Source organism: Scomber japonicus, chromosome 11 (genome assembly GCF_027409825.1).
Source record: "Scomber japonicus isolate fScoJap1 chromosome 11, fScoJap1.pri, whole genome shotgun sequence".
Classification (NCBI taxonomy): domain Eukaryota; kingdom Metazoa; phylum Chordata; class Actinopteri; order Scombriformes; family Scombridae; genus Scomber; species Scomber japonicus.
The window spans coordinates 27476497-27495486 of record NC_070588.1 but is presented as its reverse complement, the minus strand read 5'-3'; the positions used below and the strand labels follow the sequence as shown (position 1 = coordinate 27495486).

The 18990-nt window shown below is 40.4% G+C and overlaps 1 protein-coding gene across 1 annotated transcript in view; it reads right to left on the bottom strand.

Moving 5' to 3' along the window:
* The window catches only part of arhgap20 (Rho GTPase activating protein 20), a 33624-nt gene extending 28287 nt beyond the window's left edge, over positions 1–5337 (bottom strand). Inside the window, exons 1-2 of the mRNA XM_053328338.1 lie at positions 5072–5337; positions 2031–2116 (exon numbers count right to left, since the gene is read on the bottom strand). Of these exons, the coding sequence (XP_053184313.1) occupies positions 2031–2116; positions 5072–5164 (179 nt within the window). The 5' untranslated portion in view covers positions 5165–5337. The remainder of the gene's footprint in view (positions 1–2030; positions 2117–5071) is intronic.
* Positions 5338–18990: the final 13653 nt, after the last annotated feature.

Sequence of the window (18990 nt, the reverse complement as noted above, 5' to 3'; positions counted from 1 at the left end):
TTTTATATAACAGCTACCAAAGCGAAGAAATGGTTTGAAAAGTTTTAACTAATGCGTACAAAAAAAAAAGAAATGCTCATTTTCCCAAAATAAAAAGATGGACATTCACAAATCCATAACAATCACAATCAGCTGTGACAGGTTAAGCCACCTGACCCCCTGTAACCCCCCCCCCCCCCCCCCCCCCCCTTCAATGAACACCTCACACACCCGCTGACATGGGAGGTGTTGACCTCAGGTGACATCTACTGGCAACCATGGTTCCTGATGAGAGGTCAAAGGTTAAGGGTGACAGCTGAAGAGTGTCGAGCCCTGGCTGGCTCCGTTCTTTGGCAGACTGGCTGGTAATGTACAGGCACACACACACACACACACACACACACACACACACACACACACACACACACTGATCAGACTGGGCGACTCTGTCACTCTACCTAAGACTATTTATCTTTCACTTAATACTCTGCCTATCTTTCCCTTTCTATGTGTCTAAAAACAGAATATGTGAATTGTCTTTTTTTACCTTTTTCTGCACACACACACACACACACACACACACACACACAAAAACACACACTGCCCCAAGAGCACTGACCTATTTAACAGTGTGGACTGTTTTGCTCAGCACTGGTCTAAATGGTCCAATTTCACAGTTGGTGCTGCAGCCCAGCCTCATCTCCCACCGCTGCAAACAGCTACAGACACCAGTAACTGCCACCAGCATGCACACACATCATAAACACGCCACGTCAAATTTCATCACCAGACATTTGTATCCCCTAAGGAGCTCTGTGACATTCCTAAAGAGACTTCCCATCACAATTCTTGATTTAACTTCCCGTAACAAGTGTTAAATGCCTTCAAATGCCCCCAAAATCTAGCACCAGTACCTTAAACATAGTATATGAGACTAAGAAAGCCAAGAATTTAGTAAACAAATACTCTCCCCAAGTGGTTTGTAATGGCTTATTTCCGACCCTGTTAAAGGAAGAGGAAGGCATTTGTACAATACAAGCGTGATGAAAGGTCTGATAGCTCTGGGAGAAGTACAGTAAGCATTTAAGCATTTAAGCCCCCCCCCCCCTCTAAGCCATGAATGAGTCTTGGTTTTTGATGTTTGGACACACATTTAAGGCAATGTAGGAGAAATGAATGTCAGAGACTTGTAAAAACATCTAATCAAGTCAGTTTAAAACTTTTTTTTTTTTTTTTTTTACATTTTATTTTGTAATCAGTATTTGTCCAGAGAGAGAGAGAGAGAGAGAGAGAGAGAGAGAGAGAGAGAGAGAGAGAGAGAGAGAGAGAGAGAGCGCATAACCCTCAGGGCTGCTGCGGAGGGAGAGGAAGCACAACCTCCCACTTCTGCTCTCTTTCTTTTTTTCTACCATCAGATTTTCCAGTCTGGTCTGGTGATTTTAACCTAAAGCCTGTTTCCTCTCTAATCTCAGCGCTATCACCGCTTTAATTCCCTGGGTCAGTGTTTGGGAGCTGAACTGCGGAGAGGACGCTAATGGGTTCCTCACTTTTCATCTGTCATCCACAATTACCAATATTGGAAAGTTACTCCTAAATGCCTCTTTTAACAATCTTAAAACATTGGTAAATGCTTTAAAAAAAAGCTGATGGTGAATAGATAATGCTCCCAATGTTCTGCAGAACTGAAAAGGTGACTCATTTTCACAACCTTTGCAACATTATATACATATAAAAAACCATGAATCAAGCATTAGTTACAACTTATAAACTCAGTAGAGAGAGACACCAGAAGTCAACACAGGACAAGGAGGAAACTGGTAAACAACAAGCTACAAATAAATCTGAAAGCATGCAAGTCAAACGTGCACAGCGGGGTTAAACTCTCTTCCAGTGATGCACTCTGCAGCAGCTACGTGGGCAAAGCCAAAACTCTTAGCTCCATTGAGAAACTGCAGGCCAACAATGATTTCAGCCCTTTTTGTTCTTTTGGAAGCAGTCTACGTATATGTGTGTGTGTGCATGCGTGTATGTGTGTGTGTGTTTGCTCATACCTGGATGTGCTTTTCGATCTGGTAAGTGCTTTGCTGATGACCAGCGATGGAGCCGACTGACGTCTCTGGGCCAAAGTCTTCATCTTCTACACAGTCGGAGAAAAAGGGAGGAGACAGGTCAATGCAAGTGCTGACTGAAGGTTTGCACCATTTTGACACGCCATGTCAAATAACATATAATTGTTATGGAAGAGAAGGAGACAGATTGCAAATAACGCAGTCAGCAGTGTGACGGAGGCTGGCTGTTGGCTGCGGAGGGAAATACAGGGCAAGAGAGAAGGAAATAAAACTCTGGTAATGTGTGCGACTGTGTTTGTGTGAGTGAGTGAGAGAGAGAGAGAGAGAGACAGAGAGGGGGGGGGGTAAAAAGAAAGGGAAGAATAGTGGCTGAGAGAAAAAGGAGAAGTGGCAGCACACAGGGAAGAAGAGGAAGTGAGCTAAATGGTTAAAGATGGACACCGCCAAATAGGATGAGTAACAGAGGGGAGACTGAAGTGGTGAAAAAAAAAAAAGGAGTGAAATATGTCTTCTGGCTGTTGCACAATGTTTATGATCCCTCATATATATTCACACTGTAACATGATGAATTGTGAGCGCCCTCACTAAAAAATGACAGGAATCTCTGCGGCCCGCTGCAGCTATTTCATATTAACCCTAATCTATTTAAAACACACTGAAATCATGTGATCTGCCCCCCCCACCCCCCAAACCCAACATACACAACACTCATTCAAGGCTGGGGAATTTTCAAGAAAGTTCAATAGCACTGCCAGAAATTCAATTAGACTTTGCTTCCTAAATTCATTCTGCAACAACTTATGAGTAACCTCTCTCTGCTCTCCAGAATTCAAATCGAGTATTGAAGAAGGAATTTGGCTCATGTTAAGAGTTTAAGCAAGATGCTTAAATGCTGGATTTGAGATTTAGACGTTACCGTGCCGACACTGAAATGCTCTTCGGGCTGAGAGTGACTGGAAGTTTAAATTAGGCTGAGAGGCTACAGTAACACTCCTAAAGTGACATGTCTGTCCTTCCTGCAGGTGTGAGGTGATTGACAGGACGCATGGAACACTGATATAAAAACATTCCACCTGGCATGATGAAACAATAATAAGACTTCTTGTGGAAAAAAACAAAAAAAGTAGCCGACTGTCTACAGAAACCAAAAAAAAAAAACAGGAAAAAAGCCACTAATTAATTAACTTACTGTGCAGCTTAAAGGGAGATTGCATATAGTTTAGTATGCATGTATCTATGTTACACATCTACCTGTCACGCATGCCAAGAGCAGCTCAAAATACCAACCATCAATCTTTTCACACAAATAAGCCCCTGAGACAAACTCTTGTGTAAAAAAAAGAAAAAAAGGGTGGCATGTGGAAAGTCTACATTCAGTCAATGATGATAAAGCACAGCTCTGGTTTTTTTTTAAAAAAAAGAAAGAGAAAGTGAGTGAGAGAGAGAGAGAGAGAGAGAGAGAGAGAGAGAGAGAGAGAGAGAGAGAGAGAGAGAGAGAGAGAGAGAGAGAGAGAGAGAGAGAGAGAGAGCAAAACCTTTCCAAACCAGGCCAGAGAGCAGCAGCTGCTTGGGGAAAGAAAAAAACCCCAAAAGCAGCAGCAGCAACATCTGTAGACGTGTGAAACAACATTTAAACAGCACCGAACACCAAGATTGAGAAGGAATTACAAACATTACAAGATATAGATTTTTAAAAACCCATATAATTGTATTGTGATGTGTTGTGATTAAAAACATTTGTGGCTATTGGAGGATTCCAGCATATCAATATCAACATCATTTACATGTAATGGAATATTAAAGCCGTAGCCAATTGCTGTGTAATTGCAAACCATCATGTATTGATTGTAAAGTTACTCTGCTGCCATGTTTACACAGTCAATAGATCTGGGTGAGTTTGGTGAATTAGTCATTATGACTCTATTACTAGCTTCTTATCTCATCCTCACACTGTTTTCATCTCATTTTCATGATCATCCAATTTATTTCATTGTTTTTAAATGTTCCTTATTGCACTTTTTGGCCCGTCTGGAGGATGCAATTCCAATCTTTTTAAATAAGATCTGGAGGGGGGCGCTGTTTACTACAAATTCTCTGCTCTTCTGCTGAGGAATCACCTCCTCTGTCTACTGTATGACTGTCAATGACCTAATCTGAGGTTCAAACAATACAAAGAAATCATATAAAGCGATGCAATCTGCTTTTATCTGAAGGTCAGAAGTGAGCAGTCTAATCCGATTCATCCAAACATATATTTTTAATGTTTCTTTCTTATTATTATTGTTGTTGTTTTTTTTGTTATGAGTGAAATGTGAGTGCAGGAATCTTTCCTCTGTTTGCGTGGTGACTCTAGTCTGTCTGATGAACAAATAATCACTATCAGCAAATGATCCTGCTCTGTTGTTTGGTAAGACTTCTCAGTTGTGTTATTCACTGCTTTATCCAAAACAATAACCCCCCCCCCCCCCCCAAAAAAAAACCAACAGGAGATCAGCCAAATCCAAACAAGAATGCGATTATTACTTCTTTTTTTTCTTTGTTAAAAAAATCTCTGCGTAAAGTAAACTGAGAAAACATCCAAATGCAACAGATTGTATGATTTAAAATGCGTTTTCAGTCAGATAAATGTCTTGTTTGTTCAAATACAAGCCAGTCAGAGAGGCACCGGAGCTCCAACCGCCACAGACTCAATCATTATCCAGTCAAAAAAAACCCAAAACGGACTGTGACTCTCAGCTTTGCACTAATTCATCCAATAACAAATGATAGGAGAGCATGTCATTAAAGGAAAGATTTTATTTCTATTGGAAAATATAAACACTACACTACTGTAAGTCTTTATAGGAAATGATTGAACCATGACACTGGCACTGTAAAATACCAGTTTCACACTTTCTGGGAGTGTAATTTGGAATATACTAATTATCCCTAATGAGCGCACTGGGTTGCCCAATGCGTAAAAACGCAAACAGTGTTCCAGAGTGAAGAGTTGAACAGCAGCAGCCTTAAAGTCTCACTTGTACCTTTTTATTGTCGGGAATCGCCTTGCTCTCTCCTGTCAGAGAGTCGGACCTGTTCTGTCCCATCGTCCCCTGCTGCGGTGACATGGTTTCCATCAAGGCTGTATAAATCCACGGGCAGGAGCGCACCGATTGTATATTCCCATCATAATACGAGTTTATCCAAAAGTGTTTTTTTATCCGGCGGAGAGAAGGGCACGAACCCGAGGAGAGTCCATGATGGAGAGGAGTGTGGATCCTAAAAAGAATAAGAGGTGTAGCTGTGTGGCTGTGTGTTCCTCACTGTGACTGTCTCTGTCTGAGCGCTGTTTGTTCTGAGCGCCGTGACTCCTCTCCGCCTCTACTCACACTCATGTTGTAAAGCCGACGGTGATAAAAAACGCACGACATCCGCTCTGACTTTTCAAAATAAAGAACGTTTATGAACCGGACATTGACGTTTGTTGATGTCATGTAAAGTGAACATAAAGAGTATAAAGTGAAGATAAAAGATAAAGATTTTAGACTCATGTTAGTAGTGTTTAGGACTCATATAAAAGCGATTACACCTCTCAATGTTGTGAGTACATAAGTTCAATTTAATTGGTCAATCAGACTTTCCCAAATAAGGCATTTATGCCATTAAAAAAAAGAGGAACAGGATATTACTAATGGCAGCTTTACTATTAAAATCTATTCATTTTTCCATAAGTAGTAATAGCTAGTAAGACTATGAAAAAAGGAAAAACTCATCCTTAAGAAAAGACTGGAATACAGAGCTCTAAAATGACGTCCACCTTAATATCTGTGCTCCAAAGATACAACAACAAAAGACAGCAAACAATAACTTGCAATAACAATAACAATCTATCATTTCTGCTTGTGATTTTTATCATATTTGTAGGCAAAATGTTAGCATATTTATATATGGTGTGATATGGGTTAGTGCTGCTTTGTGCTGAGTGAATTCTGATGGATTGAGCACAGCAATAATACAATTATTACAGCAGCTAAGAGCAATGTGAGATATATTTATCTCCAGCGTGTGTTTGTCAGCTATGGAGATGAATCTGTGCCTTGTAATACATCACAGCCATTTCTGTTGATTGTTAACCTGATCAAATCTATTACATAACAAACTGCTTGAGTGTATCTCTAAGATTTTTGGACAAACTGTTCACACCGGTCTTTTTATCTGTTGTATGAATCTGCTTAATTCACCCCTATTATTTTGAAGCTAGAACCAACTTCTGCTCATACCATGACTTAACCTGCACCTCTTGACAAACTCCTCCTGTAAGTAAAAGCCTTGGTTTGACTCTTGTTGCTTGTCCGTTTACCTACTTATATGTGTGTGTGTGTGTGTGTGTGTTTTTATTTGAATGACCCATCATATGTTTTGCTTGTCTGGCAATCAGAGCCGTATAGAAGCCGACTGTTCTCGTACTACAGGAAAGCCGTTTGCAGAGAGTCCAAGCCAGGTGTAAGAATGCACACCGAGGGCCAAGAAAAACATGACTGATGAGGAGGAATGTCCACACTATTTTTTTTGTACATAGCCATGACGCATGACACATTTGCCTTTTAGTTACAGTACACCTCACTGTAGGGGGAACAGGGTGGGAGTGTTTACTTTTAAAATGTCTGGAGAAGTTAATAAAGATCTGATGAGTGTGCAGACTGAGTTGTAGGATTTGGGATTAAAGCTCCATGTAAATTGGTTTCATAGTCCAGGATTAAATGACTTAAATGGATAACCATAAAAATCAACAGTTCCATTTAATCTATTTATGCTCCAATTTTTTAAATATCCACTTAAATGAATCATTTTTTCACAGCTCATTGAGGCTCATTGTCTCCTCTGCACAAACACAAAGGTATGCAACAATTGTTCCATCTTATCTGTCCCTTGAATAGTGGCATGCAAACGATGATAAGAACATTGATAGTGCTCGGTCATCTCCTTTGATCATATCACAGGCTGCATGTGCCAGCAGCCAGGGGAATACTGTCGGAGCTTCAGTCTGCTTCAACTCTCGCTCCACAAAAAAAAAAAAAATCTGCATTCCTTCACTGTGAGACTAAATCATCCTTTTAATCGAGGGCCCAGCGTGGCCAAGTCACATTTGCTCTTGAGCTGAAATTGCTCTTCTCATGCCCCCGGTTTTTCAGGGTGAAATGACTGCTTTTGTTTTCCTGCTGTTTTTCAGAATCAGGAAAAGCTTAAAGCAAGAAAAAAGAAAAAAGAAAGAAATGGGGGGAGGCTAAATTGAGGGTGTGTCAGAACTGTGGTTGGAAACGCCGCCGCTTGACCACGACTGCCACTGTGCTGTACTGTTTTTTGGTTTCTAGCTTCTAAACGTTCCACCCTGTCACTGGTTGTGACTATAAAAACTTGTATATGAGTTTTTTCTCTCAGTATCCATGACGAAAAAACAACACATTTCTCCTTGATAAGTCAAACACACACATTTTTTAATCTGCCCCAAAGTGGGTCACACACACACATCGCCGTCTCACTGCAACCAAACACTCCAAGAATCTCTTCACGCCTCAATTGCGCGAATGACTTCAGGTCAAGAGAGGAAACGGCACGGCGAGCCTGATCTGCACCGGTGATTCTTCTCCCCTTCCAATGAAAGACAGACGATCAATATGCGTCCTCGTGAATATCATCTGACATTTCCTTTGAAGTGTGTCTGAAAGGGAATGTCTCCGTCATGCCGTGGGAGTCTGCTTGTTGAAAAGCCGAAGTCGAGGAGAGGATCGACTTGGACGGAAAACAGTCAGACAAAATGAGCTGGAGAGTTTCCAGAGCTCTGACAGGGAGCTCTATGGTTGGGGTTGCCACTTTACACTGCAAAGACACACACACATATACACTTCCATGCACACACACACACACACATATACACACACCCTATACATAGCTGAGTATCTATTTAAAGAGCACTCTGCCCTCCCTTCCTTAGAAAACAAACACGATGGTGTACTGGGGAGGTTGACGAGAGGCCGCAAGGGTGTGATGAGCAGTTTTAGAAGCTCTACCCGGATAGCTGGATGATGGATGGATGCGTCGAGAGAAAGAGAAGGATGGATGGATGGATGTGTGATGGATGACAGAAATGTTTTAAGCTTAGCGGGAGATGCCACGATCCAAAACGGCATCCTCCAAACCCGGTTTCGAGGCCACTACCTCTGCCATGGACGCTGCCACAGCTACTTTAAGGAGTCAGACTTCCACGTCGCCTGCCAAAAATAAAAAGCTTCACTTTTCTATTTTTTTCAATGAATCCAAAAGGCATAATCCAGAAGTTTTTGAGGTGAGAAATGTTAGAGGTATGTAGAAATTCTGGAAAAAATGACGTGGAATAAAATGTTTGTGGACATTCTCTGACAGACTGTTGGGGTTGGTCACTCCCTTTGTTTTAAAAGTGCAGCACAGATTAAAGACACAATAAATGCTACATAAAGACTTCTAATTCTGGGATGCCTGTTGCATCGTATCTTTGTGTCACTTATGAAAAATGTGATGGGGGAATGCCTCCACACACCGCACGCTGACCCTGCAGTCCATAAATAGGCCGACCTGATATCAACCCTCCATCAAACTTCTGGTTAAACAGCAAACAAACCGACCCAAACTCAACTTAACTGAGATAAATAACTATAATTATTGAATTTCAAATAGGAAACCCTTTACTAAAAAGCAGTCAACACATTGCCGGCCTTCCAAGAGCATCACAATTTTTCCCAAAAATGATCCACACGACTGCTTTCTGCCACTGCAGTGGTTAGGCTTCGGTTAAGTTTAGGCATATAAAACGACTTGGTAGCGGTTAGGAAACATTTTGATCATTATTAAAAGGGACCGACATTGGCTGTCAGGATGCAAACTGTGGTAAAACCCGTGCCTTGTACGCCCAAGAGCTTTGCTGTGCTGCAACAACATTACGCCTCTCTGCCTCTCAGAGACAACAGTTATTATTCGTACAGCCACAAGACGTTGTATGTCAGGATTATGTAAATATCATTTGTTTTAAATGAGCAAAAGATTAATGTGGTCGTTTTTGTGATGGGGGCAGTTTTGAAGAAGCATATTAAAATCCTAACAGAAGGAGTTATGCGGTTGAACCACATCAGGCTTCATTAGTTTAGAAACATTGCACAAAGTGATTTTACTGTTATACTGTTGCATCCATCTCAATAAATTTGACAGCGAAGACAAGTTTTAATTTCCACTATTCCTGCCTCCTTGTGGTGCAGTCCATCATCTGTTTACCTCCTCTGGGATTTACGGATCCTGCCTTTAAAGCCTCCGACGCAAACATTGGGGACTTGTTATGCGAGAATGAGAAGGCGGAAATTTTAGCATCACTCTCCGCCACAGTCAGCGTGTCTCTGTCTCTTTCGGTTTGTCTAAACATTGTGGCGGCGCGAGGAGAGGCCGAGGCAGATTGGACCGTGGAGACATGTGGAGGAGACAGACGAAAAAGAGAACCAGACTGAGACAAAAGCCTGCGGTGAGAGGGAGTGACTCAGGTGGAGGAGAGGGAGGGAAGACATCTAAACAACATTGTGCTGGAGGTGGAAACTGTGGGTTAGCTGACCGCTGCCTCTACCAAAGCTGGCTCGAGAGTTATGACATTTTCATGGGGCTTGTTTAAAGCTCTTCAAAGTAGCAAACGGCGGTGTTTTCATCACATCGGGGCCTTTTAAAACCAGATATTGTTCCTGAAAGCTGTCACATGTAAACTAGCTTTGACTGATTTCTTTGGTTGGAGCTAAATGGGGAAAGTTTAATTTGGTTTTCTGTTTGGTTAGTTTTGGTTCAGACGACTAAATTGCATCCAGAGCTTGTTAATTACGGTCTTAAGCTTCTGGTTTACTGGACAGTTTAGGCAATCTGTCATCCTATCAGGTTAGAGAATCCAAACAAGTCTTATTCCAATTACTGAACCTTTAACATACTTATCTTTCTCTTCATCAGAGGTGTTTACGGCACTTCAGAAGCACCTGAAAAAGCCAAATATGCACATGGACATCCATGTGGAGATTGTGTGATGAGCTACTTCTCCTTCAGATCAATATCAGTCAGATTTTCGGGTCAAGTCACATTCTTCCACATCAGGAACTCATCAATATTGAGTATTTCCAGAAAACAATGTCCCAGAAGGCAACAGATCTTTCTGTCAACACGTTATAGAGACTATTTCTACAGTTTAAAATATGTTTAATTGAGCAACACAAATCACATTCACCTCCTCTGGAATGCGGTGAAAGCACAGATCTCAGAGATGAATGTCTCAAAACCTGAACGAAACCAAACCAAAATGATCTGCATGTCTGTAGAGATCACACCAGATAAAACACAAATATGTCTTTTTCTTATTTGAATGCACTGACCCTTTAAGTTGACGTAAATTGCTCTTTTGTGCAACAGTTTCTGATACCTGTGGTGGTCCCTTAACCCCACCCATCTGATATAGACTAACAGTGACACACACACACACACACACACACACACACGCAGATAGACAGACAGGCGATCATTCAGTCAGTCAGACAGAAGACAGAAATCAGAGAAACAGACCGTCTGAGCCCGGCTGTTGGACGGTTACATCTGCTCTCTTATTGGGCGCGTGCACACACATACACACACATACACACAACAGACTCATCCTCCTCCTTCCAGACCCCCTAACTCCGCTAATCTGATTAGTGCAATCTCCCTACAGAGTCAGGGATGCTATTGACACACTGCCATGTGCGTGCTAGTGCTTCATTGTTGTTGTTGTTGTTGTTAACGGCTTATCCCGACTTCACTTTATCACATAATAAAGCATATGTGGAACGTGGAAATATAACTTTACACATTTAAAGACATTAAAAGGCTTTTTCTTTTGTTGTGTCTATATTTTTATGTTGTTTGTGCTGATTTTTTGTACCATTTAAAGAAATGAAAAAATATGAATAATCATCTGGTTGAACTGTTCTTCCTGTGCCTGCAATTGTGTCTCAGCTTGGTCTCTAAATCAAATCATTTGTGTCTTCTTGTGCAGATGTGTGTGTGTGTGTGTGTGTGTGTGTGTGTGCGTGTGTGTGTGTGTGTGTGTGTGTGTGTGTGTGTGTGTGTGCATGGATATAAGCGTGCAGAAGACAACAGTCAATTAGAGGATGCAGCGGGACAAGTTAAGTTATTTCCTCGGGGCTGACAGGACTGTTTAGGTTTTAGTTGAGGGGGTCAACAGTAGAACTAACCTAACAGGGTTCCTGTGTTAGAACAGCAGAGGTCCTGTGTGAGCATGACACATCAAATCTGACAATCAACCAGTTCATGAGATAATACTGGGATCTGATGGGACATGTGGACGCTTTGGTGAAATTGCCCAGAAAATGAAGCAAATATTCACACATAATTATTAACTGTGTTAAGAAAAAACAATTGTGGCCTGATGTATTTCCCTGCCCCACCACTTTACCCAAACCACACAATGTTAGAATGCTAATTACTTCCTCTAAATGACTACAGGGTGTAAAGACCGACAAGCGAGTTATTCAAGATATGCAAATGACCACACATTAAGTCTTACCTGACACTAGTTGTCACATTGCTGTAAACCCCACCCATCTGGTGCTCCCAGCAGTTAAAACAATCACTAGAATTGAACCTTTAAAGTTATATCAGTACTTTAATTTCAGAGTGCAAGCTACTAGAAAACCTTCTGCATAAAGTCTGCTGTAGACTGTAGATCTCTTTGTTTGTGCTGTGTAGTCTGCAGGTATAGGGCTTTCATTACCTTGCTCAAAGGCACATTAACAGGACAAATTCCTGCAGCAGGGGTCAAACCTATTAACTTTTAGCGAGCCTTTAACCCACTGCCTAACCTGACTTTGACGAATAGTTACTAACCGGCCCAGTATAACTACAAATTGGACAATTCTGCAGCAAGCAATTTAGACTGTGCTACTAAGGAAAAACAAGACCCAAAAATGACATGCAGTAAATTAATGTTCAAGTGAAGCGCCCCCTAGTGGCTGTAGTAATTATAATGGCAGCAAAAGAGGAAATAAGGGGATATTTTTACACTGACAAAGTCTTTAAAGGAAGGAAGTCGTAAATTTAAGTAAAATAATTATCTTTATCTAATCCTAACCAAGTGCCAAAACTTAACCCTTATATATTTGTGGGTCAAATTTGACCCGTTAAGACAGTTGACAGCTGTAAAAACACCACATATGTTTTTACCCTGAAAATGTATGATTTTTCCTAAAGCACAAAATGTTATACTTTTTTATAGGTACTATAAAATTTGTCCATTGTAGTTGTTCCGGGTCCAATTTGACCATATCTATTAACATGTTTTTTAATGTTATGTATGTAGTTTTTATGATGTAGCAGTGAAGACTGGTGGCTCTAATGGTTATACAATAAACACCACAGTTCCATAAAGTTCTTGTAAGTAAGGATGTGGAGGTGGTTAATAGGTATTTAGTGTGACCCTCATGACCTCATCAGCTAAACAATGACATCTCCAAACAAAGGTTATCTTCTAATTGTCTTTTCCCCTAGACAGGACTCAGTCACATTTGACCTCCGTGAAAGTGTGTAAAACTCTACTGTGCAGCTATAATCTACCAAACCAGTATAACTGTGTGTATGGAGCCACTTGAGAATTGTTGATATAATCACACTGTATCATCAAGCTGCCAGGAAATGTTTACATGCATATTTGGGACCATTTCTAACTCAACCGACTGATGTTTAGAGACTAGAAAAATATCATAAGAGCATCCCAAATCTATTTCTGTGAATATTCAAGAAAGGTTTGGGAGGGGGAAAAAATGCCTCTGGGTAATGACTATGACAGTGCATGCACAGGTCACCCTCCAATCATGTGAGCAACATTCTTTCCCCAAGTAAATGTGGTCACGTTTGACCCCTTTGGCTGCATAGAGAGCAGCATAGACTAGTGATTTGAGCTAAATTAGTTACTGAAAGGAAAATGATCACATGTAGTGGATCAGTTGGTGCTTTTCAGACAACATGCAGGAACTTGTTTGCACATGGCCTGATATCACTCCTGAAACTAGTTTTTGGTCTCACTCGGGAGCATGAAATCATTTTTGAGAATCGATTAGGCTCTAATTTTGGTTGGTTCATCTAAAATGTTGAATATTTGCTGGTTCCACTTCCTCAAATGTGGGGACTATCTATAGATTTTTACACTGTTGGTTGGAAAAAAAACTAAGAATGTCCCATTAGAAAGAAGAAACATGAGCTGGACATGACACATAACAACATAATTGGTTGCAGTTGCATCCCTGCTTACTGAAAGTAGCCCATTGCCTTTAAAGGTAATATAATACAAATTTGACTAACTGCTACCACTACTTACTGTTATTATTGTTAGTAATGCTAATACTACTTTTGTCATTCATCTAAATCCATCCAATCAATCTCATTGCCCCCCTGCTAGCACACAGCCGAGGCAATAATGTGACCAACCACACAAAAGCATTTGATATATGTTCATATCCGCTCCATCAGCTAAGCCCTCTTAGGGGGGCTTTACACCCCTGACCCCATCAGACCTGGCAGCAATGTGTCTGACAGCTTGACAAGGTGGAGCAGAGAATTAGGCTTGATAGAAAACATCACTTCTTTCAACTAGCGGTGCTACTCAGTTTAACTTATGAGCTTTTACAGCCAATATATTAAATGTACTGTATGTACATGATTTCCACTCTGTCTCCATTGTGATGTTTATGCACTGAACTAACCACAGTCTAATCTTGGGCAGAATCCACTTCCTCTTATTTTCTGTTGATGCAGCAAATATAGGTACCAGTCTCTTTTTCTTTCTCTTTTATGCCATGGTGTTTTTGTTCTTGCAAATCTGATATGCTTGAAAAAATCCCTTAGATCTTAAGGGAACTATGGCCTAGTAGTACCTCCAGTCAGTTCAACTGTGCAATGTATTTTTTCTAGGGCTGTCAAACATATCATTTCTTCAATAGTGATTAATCGCTGAATTTCAATAGTAAGTCGCGATTAATTGAATTTTAATTGCATGTTTAAAATTATATTATTTTGCTTTTCACAACAGTTTTAAGTCCATATTAACAATTCTTACCAGTGTATCTTGATTGGGAATCCAATTAATGCAAAGAAAGTTACTTAACTTAACTTTAAGATTTATTTAAAATCAACAGTGCAATGAGCCTGAGCTAACACAATGTCTACTTCAAAAATATAGCTCACCTTAAACAGTAAAGAAATGCTACAACAACAGTGTAGCCTTGAGGTAGGAGAGAATTTCAAAGTAAGCACTTTTTCTGTGAAATACATTTTATTTTGGAAGGATTACACTGTTCCTGATTGAGATAAATGCATATAAGTGCGTGCACAAAACATACGGCGCATTATAATAAAGTGCATAACAAACAGAAACTTCTCCATAACTCTGTTATCTTTGAGTTCGGATGAAAACTGAGGAACTTGCCACATTGAGAAATCTGCACAAGTACACAACACTATGCACAAACATGTACCCAGAACATACAGAGTGATGGGACATTGCAAAGAAAGTCACGATAGTCGGCTCAGACAGTGCACGGAATATGACAGCAGCAGCAGCAGTAAGAGTCCTACCATACCAACACATGGCGTGCATTGTCCAGGCTTACAGAGGTTGATTGCAATGGCAATTCGTGACAGTGGTTTTGAGTGAGTGAGTAAGGGAGTGAGTGAGTGAGTGAGGGAGTGAGTGAGTGAGTGAGTGAGTGAGCGAGGGAGTGAGCAGCATGATTAATCCCAAATATATAACGCTTTAACTCTGACAGCCCTACTTTTTTTTCACTTTAAATCTGTGCAATATCAATATCAAACTCATGAATATTATCATAACACCAATATCCTCTCAACATACTGTTACTTTTTTATTTCCTGTTCTTCATATTGCTTGTTTTTACTTACTTATTATTTAATATTCCTTTTTTTTAATGATATTCTTCAATTTGAATATCCACTTTGCTGTAAATGTCCCCATAGAGAGACTAATAAAGGATTTCTCTTATCTTAAGCCACTACCAAACAAGCTGTATTCAAATCTAAATGTCAAACTTTTCCTGTTTTTCTGTGACTGATTCATTTTCACTGCGTTGCACTGAAGCTTTATGTAAATGTAAACTTATATAAAAGCCTTTAAATAGCCAGTATGTTGGAAAGATCATATACAAATGAACTTGTCTCGCCTATGTTCCAATGAGAGGGGAAAATATGTAAAGCATCAACAACAAGTATATGATAAGCATCCTCTTCAAAAGGCCACTGGGCAATGTTGACTTGAATGACATTGTCATGCTCATAATGTGTCTGAAAGCACCGCGGGGGAGAAAAAGAAGAGTCTGACTCCTCTCTGCCGGAGGAGTCAGACAGAGAGCCGAGAAAGAAAAGCTAATCAGGAGCTTTTAAACGAGGGGATAAATGTGTTTATGTACACTTCAGTCGGCGACCTCAGCTATTTATCGCTGATGGCGTGGGTGTGTGTATGTGTGTGTGTGTGTGTGTGTGCAAGAGAGAGTGGGTGTCTGATTGTGTGATTCCATCTGCCAGTGTTTGTGCAGTGTGTGAGCGTGTCAGTCAGTGATCACATTCACAGCATCGGCAGAGCCGCTGTGTGTGCGAGGCTCCTATCACTACCAGCCGTCTCTTATCAACCCAGCACAGGTCAAAGGTCAGGAGGTCAAAGCTTGCATTCCAGTAGAGGTCAGCATCGTTAGTGGACGCTGTAGGACCACATTGAAGGAAAAAAAAATGTATGTTTGAACATTTTGGTGAAAAACCTTGAGTCCAGCTCAAAAAGTGTAACAACCTGAATAATGAACATCATAAGCAGCTAATAGTTAAAAGGTCAAAGGTCAGGGCTACTCAGAGGACAGCAGCAGTAGGCTTAGGTTGGGCTGTAGCTGCTTAATGTGAATGTGTGTGTATGTGAAGCAGAGTATAAGTCTGTCTTCACAAGACATTTTAGGTCTTTTAAAATACAATAAAACATCTGGATACATCTGGATACATCTGACACTTGCACAGCAGTGGGTGATGCATTGATTGTAGGGCAGCTCGTGCGGGACAGGAAGAGAGAGGCCGACCTGAAAGGGAGGGAGCGGCTCCGAAAGTTGTAATTTGACAGGATCCCGTCTCACTGCGGCTTCGCTAACCGGGTATAGAGAAAAAAGGGAAGGCATGGTCTGGATTTTATTAAAGGCAAGCGTGTGTGTGTGTGTGTGCATGTGTGAGCGCATGTGTGTCTTAATGAGACTAGATGGCACGTCTTGACTATATACAGTGCCAGAAATAAACCAGGATCTGGACCAGAATTGCAATGTTGAGCGTTTTCCATTTTCTAGCCACAATTAACCCGGCCTAAAATCTAAGAGCACACACACACACACACACACACACACACACACACATGGCTACACACTGACGCAAACCCCGATAATCACACGCTAACTCACACACATTCACATACACTCACACTCGCAAAAAAAAAGTGTCAGTCTCACACAGAAACACACACACAACTCTCTCCCTCTCCGTTTCCAGGGAACGCCTGTTGCTATTTTTAACCTCCGTGGAGCCGTGAGTGCTGTAATCGGTTTTCACTCCTCATTCAGTCATGTGCTCTGTCATAACAAAGCGGGAGAGAAACGTGCCGCAGAGGCCAAGAGCCAACTGTACGTATCAGGACTTTTTGGCCTGATGCCATCCTGCTGTGCCAACATCTGTGTGTACGTTTGTGTGTGTGTGTGTGTGTGGTGGGTTTGTTTTGGTATTGTACGTCATCCATTGGGTTTGGGAGTGTGGAATAAGGGTGAAGGCCAGAAGATGAGATCCTGGTATTTGCAGGGATTTTTTTTTTTAATCTTACCAATAACTGCAGTAACTTAGCATGTGTGCATCAGCAAGTTCTCATGCCAAAGTTGCCTTCTCCAAGTCACATAAAGCTTTAAATGCAAGGATTATCAAAATGATGAAATGAGATCAACTTTTCAGCCTGCAGCTGTTTCTTTCCAAATACTTGTCATGATAAATAGCAACTTGCAAGTCTGTCTGTCTGTGTGGCAACCTTTAGTTACATAAATGTCAACAAAACATGTCCAAATGTGCAGATGGCTTAATCATGAGTGCAAAGCGGAGCACACGAGAGCATTCAAGGGGGGGAGCAGCGAGGCACGTGACAACAAATCATCCCTGAGCCAAAGTCTGGCCCAATCAAAGTGGATGAGATCCTCACTGAAGTGTTAGACATGTGTCAGATTCTCATTCACTGTCTCCATATGTAGTAAGTTCAGATAAGCACTAAAAATATATACACAAATGTACACTCCTACAGTAAAAGTCATATAGCATTGTTCTTTATATTACCATAGAATCTCTATTATATGACATACACAGGCTGAAAATTCAATTATAAAACAGTGAGAAAGTTTTAAGAGCAAAACACTAATATTGTACATCCAGGGTTGAGAAGGTTACTTTAGAAATGTAGTTGCTTACAGATTACTAGTTACCTTATTTAAAATGTAATGAGTAATGGAACTATTTCAGTTACTTAATCAAAGTAATGTAACTTATTACATTTGATGACTTTTTTCATGATACTGACATGATTTATAAGAGAGATCATTTCTTATAAAGCAACATTTATCTCTCATTAGAAAATGTATTCATTAGTCAAATGTCTGGCATGAGCTTAATTGGTACATTTAAGCTCATTTGTGCTCCAAATAAGCCCACATCAGGATTTATTCACAAAATATGAAAAAATATTGATTTAGAAGAATTAAAAACAGCAATATATGTATTAAAACATGAGGAAAAAACCCTCCTGAGCAAAATCTTTAAGGTCTAACTTCAGATATAACCTCATTTGTAATGATCAACATTTTTATAAATAACATCAACAGTAACATAAGTGTTGTTTGTAATAAAAGAAGAGCTGTGATCATTTTAATATGACTAATGACAGCTGTTTTCAGTAACCAAACTATTTTATTTTTTAATTTTATTCTTCAGTACTTTAGTATTGAAGCTTTTGCTGAAGATGCTCTTCCGTTTAAAGCAGGATGGCATGACTTCTACTCAGGCTCTAGTTACACTGTTTAAAACAGGCTGGAGGTGTACATAATGTTCAATGTTACATTCTCACTTCCCTTAAAAAAAAAGTCTGACACTGAAGTTTTGAACTTTTACCTGAGAAACTGTTAGTGCACCGCAGTGGAAAAAAACCACAGTGGGAAAAGTCTCATGATTTACTGCACTTATCTGTTCATCAAGGGCTATCTGATAAAGACAGGCTGACACAACAGATGAGGGATTGTTAAGTAAAAACCGTGATAAAGCTATTCATATACCTGTACACTCTAATTGAGGTGTCACCCAAAATTAATGATCCTCACGTTATGCTTCATTACAACTTAGGTCTTATTTTTGCACTTTTGGCCATTCTATCAGTTATAATAACTCACTCACTGAGATCTGGAAGGACAACTACGTGACTACAAAGTAAAGTGTAGCAAGACACAAGCGGTCGGTGGTTTCTTTTCTCACACGTCCAGCATCAACACGCTACATACTGGAAACAGGAATTAGTGTGCAGTATACGTATTGAGACATAACTTGATGGTTTGTGGGTGGTGCAATTTTCTTTTTTCATCCAACCATGGTATCTTTTTATGCTAACTACCCACAGTTCCTCTGCTTTTGTTTGTTGGATGGAGGGAGGGGGAAAAAAAGAGCCTGAGATGTATAATGCATCACTTCCTTTGCACTTGAGGAATTTTTCCCAGGAAAGAGCTTCCAGGAAGAACATGAAAAAGCTTCACTTGTTATTGTGTTTTATCAGACTTGCATAGAGAGTAAGAAATGGATGATT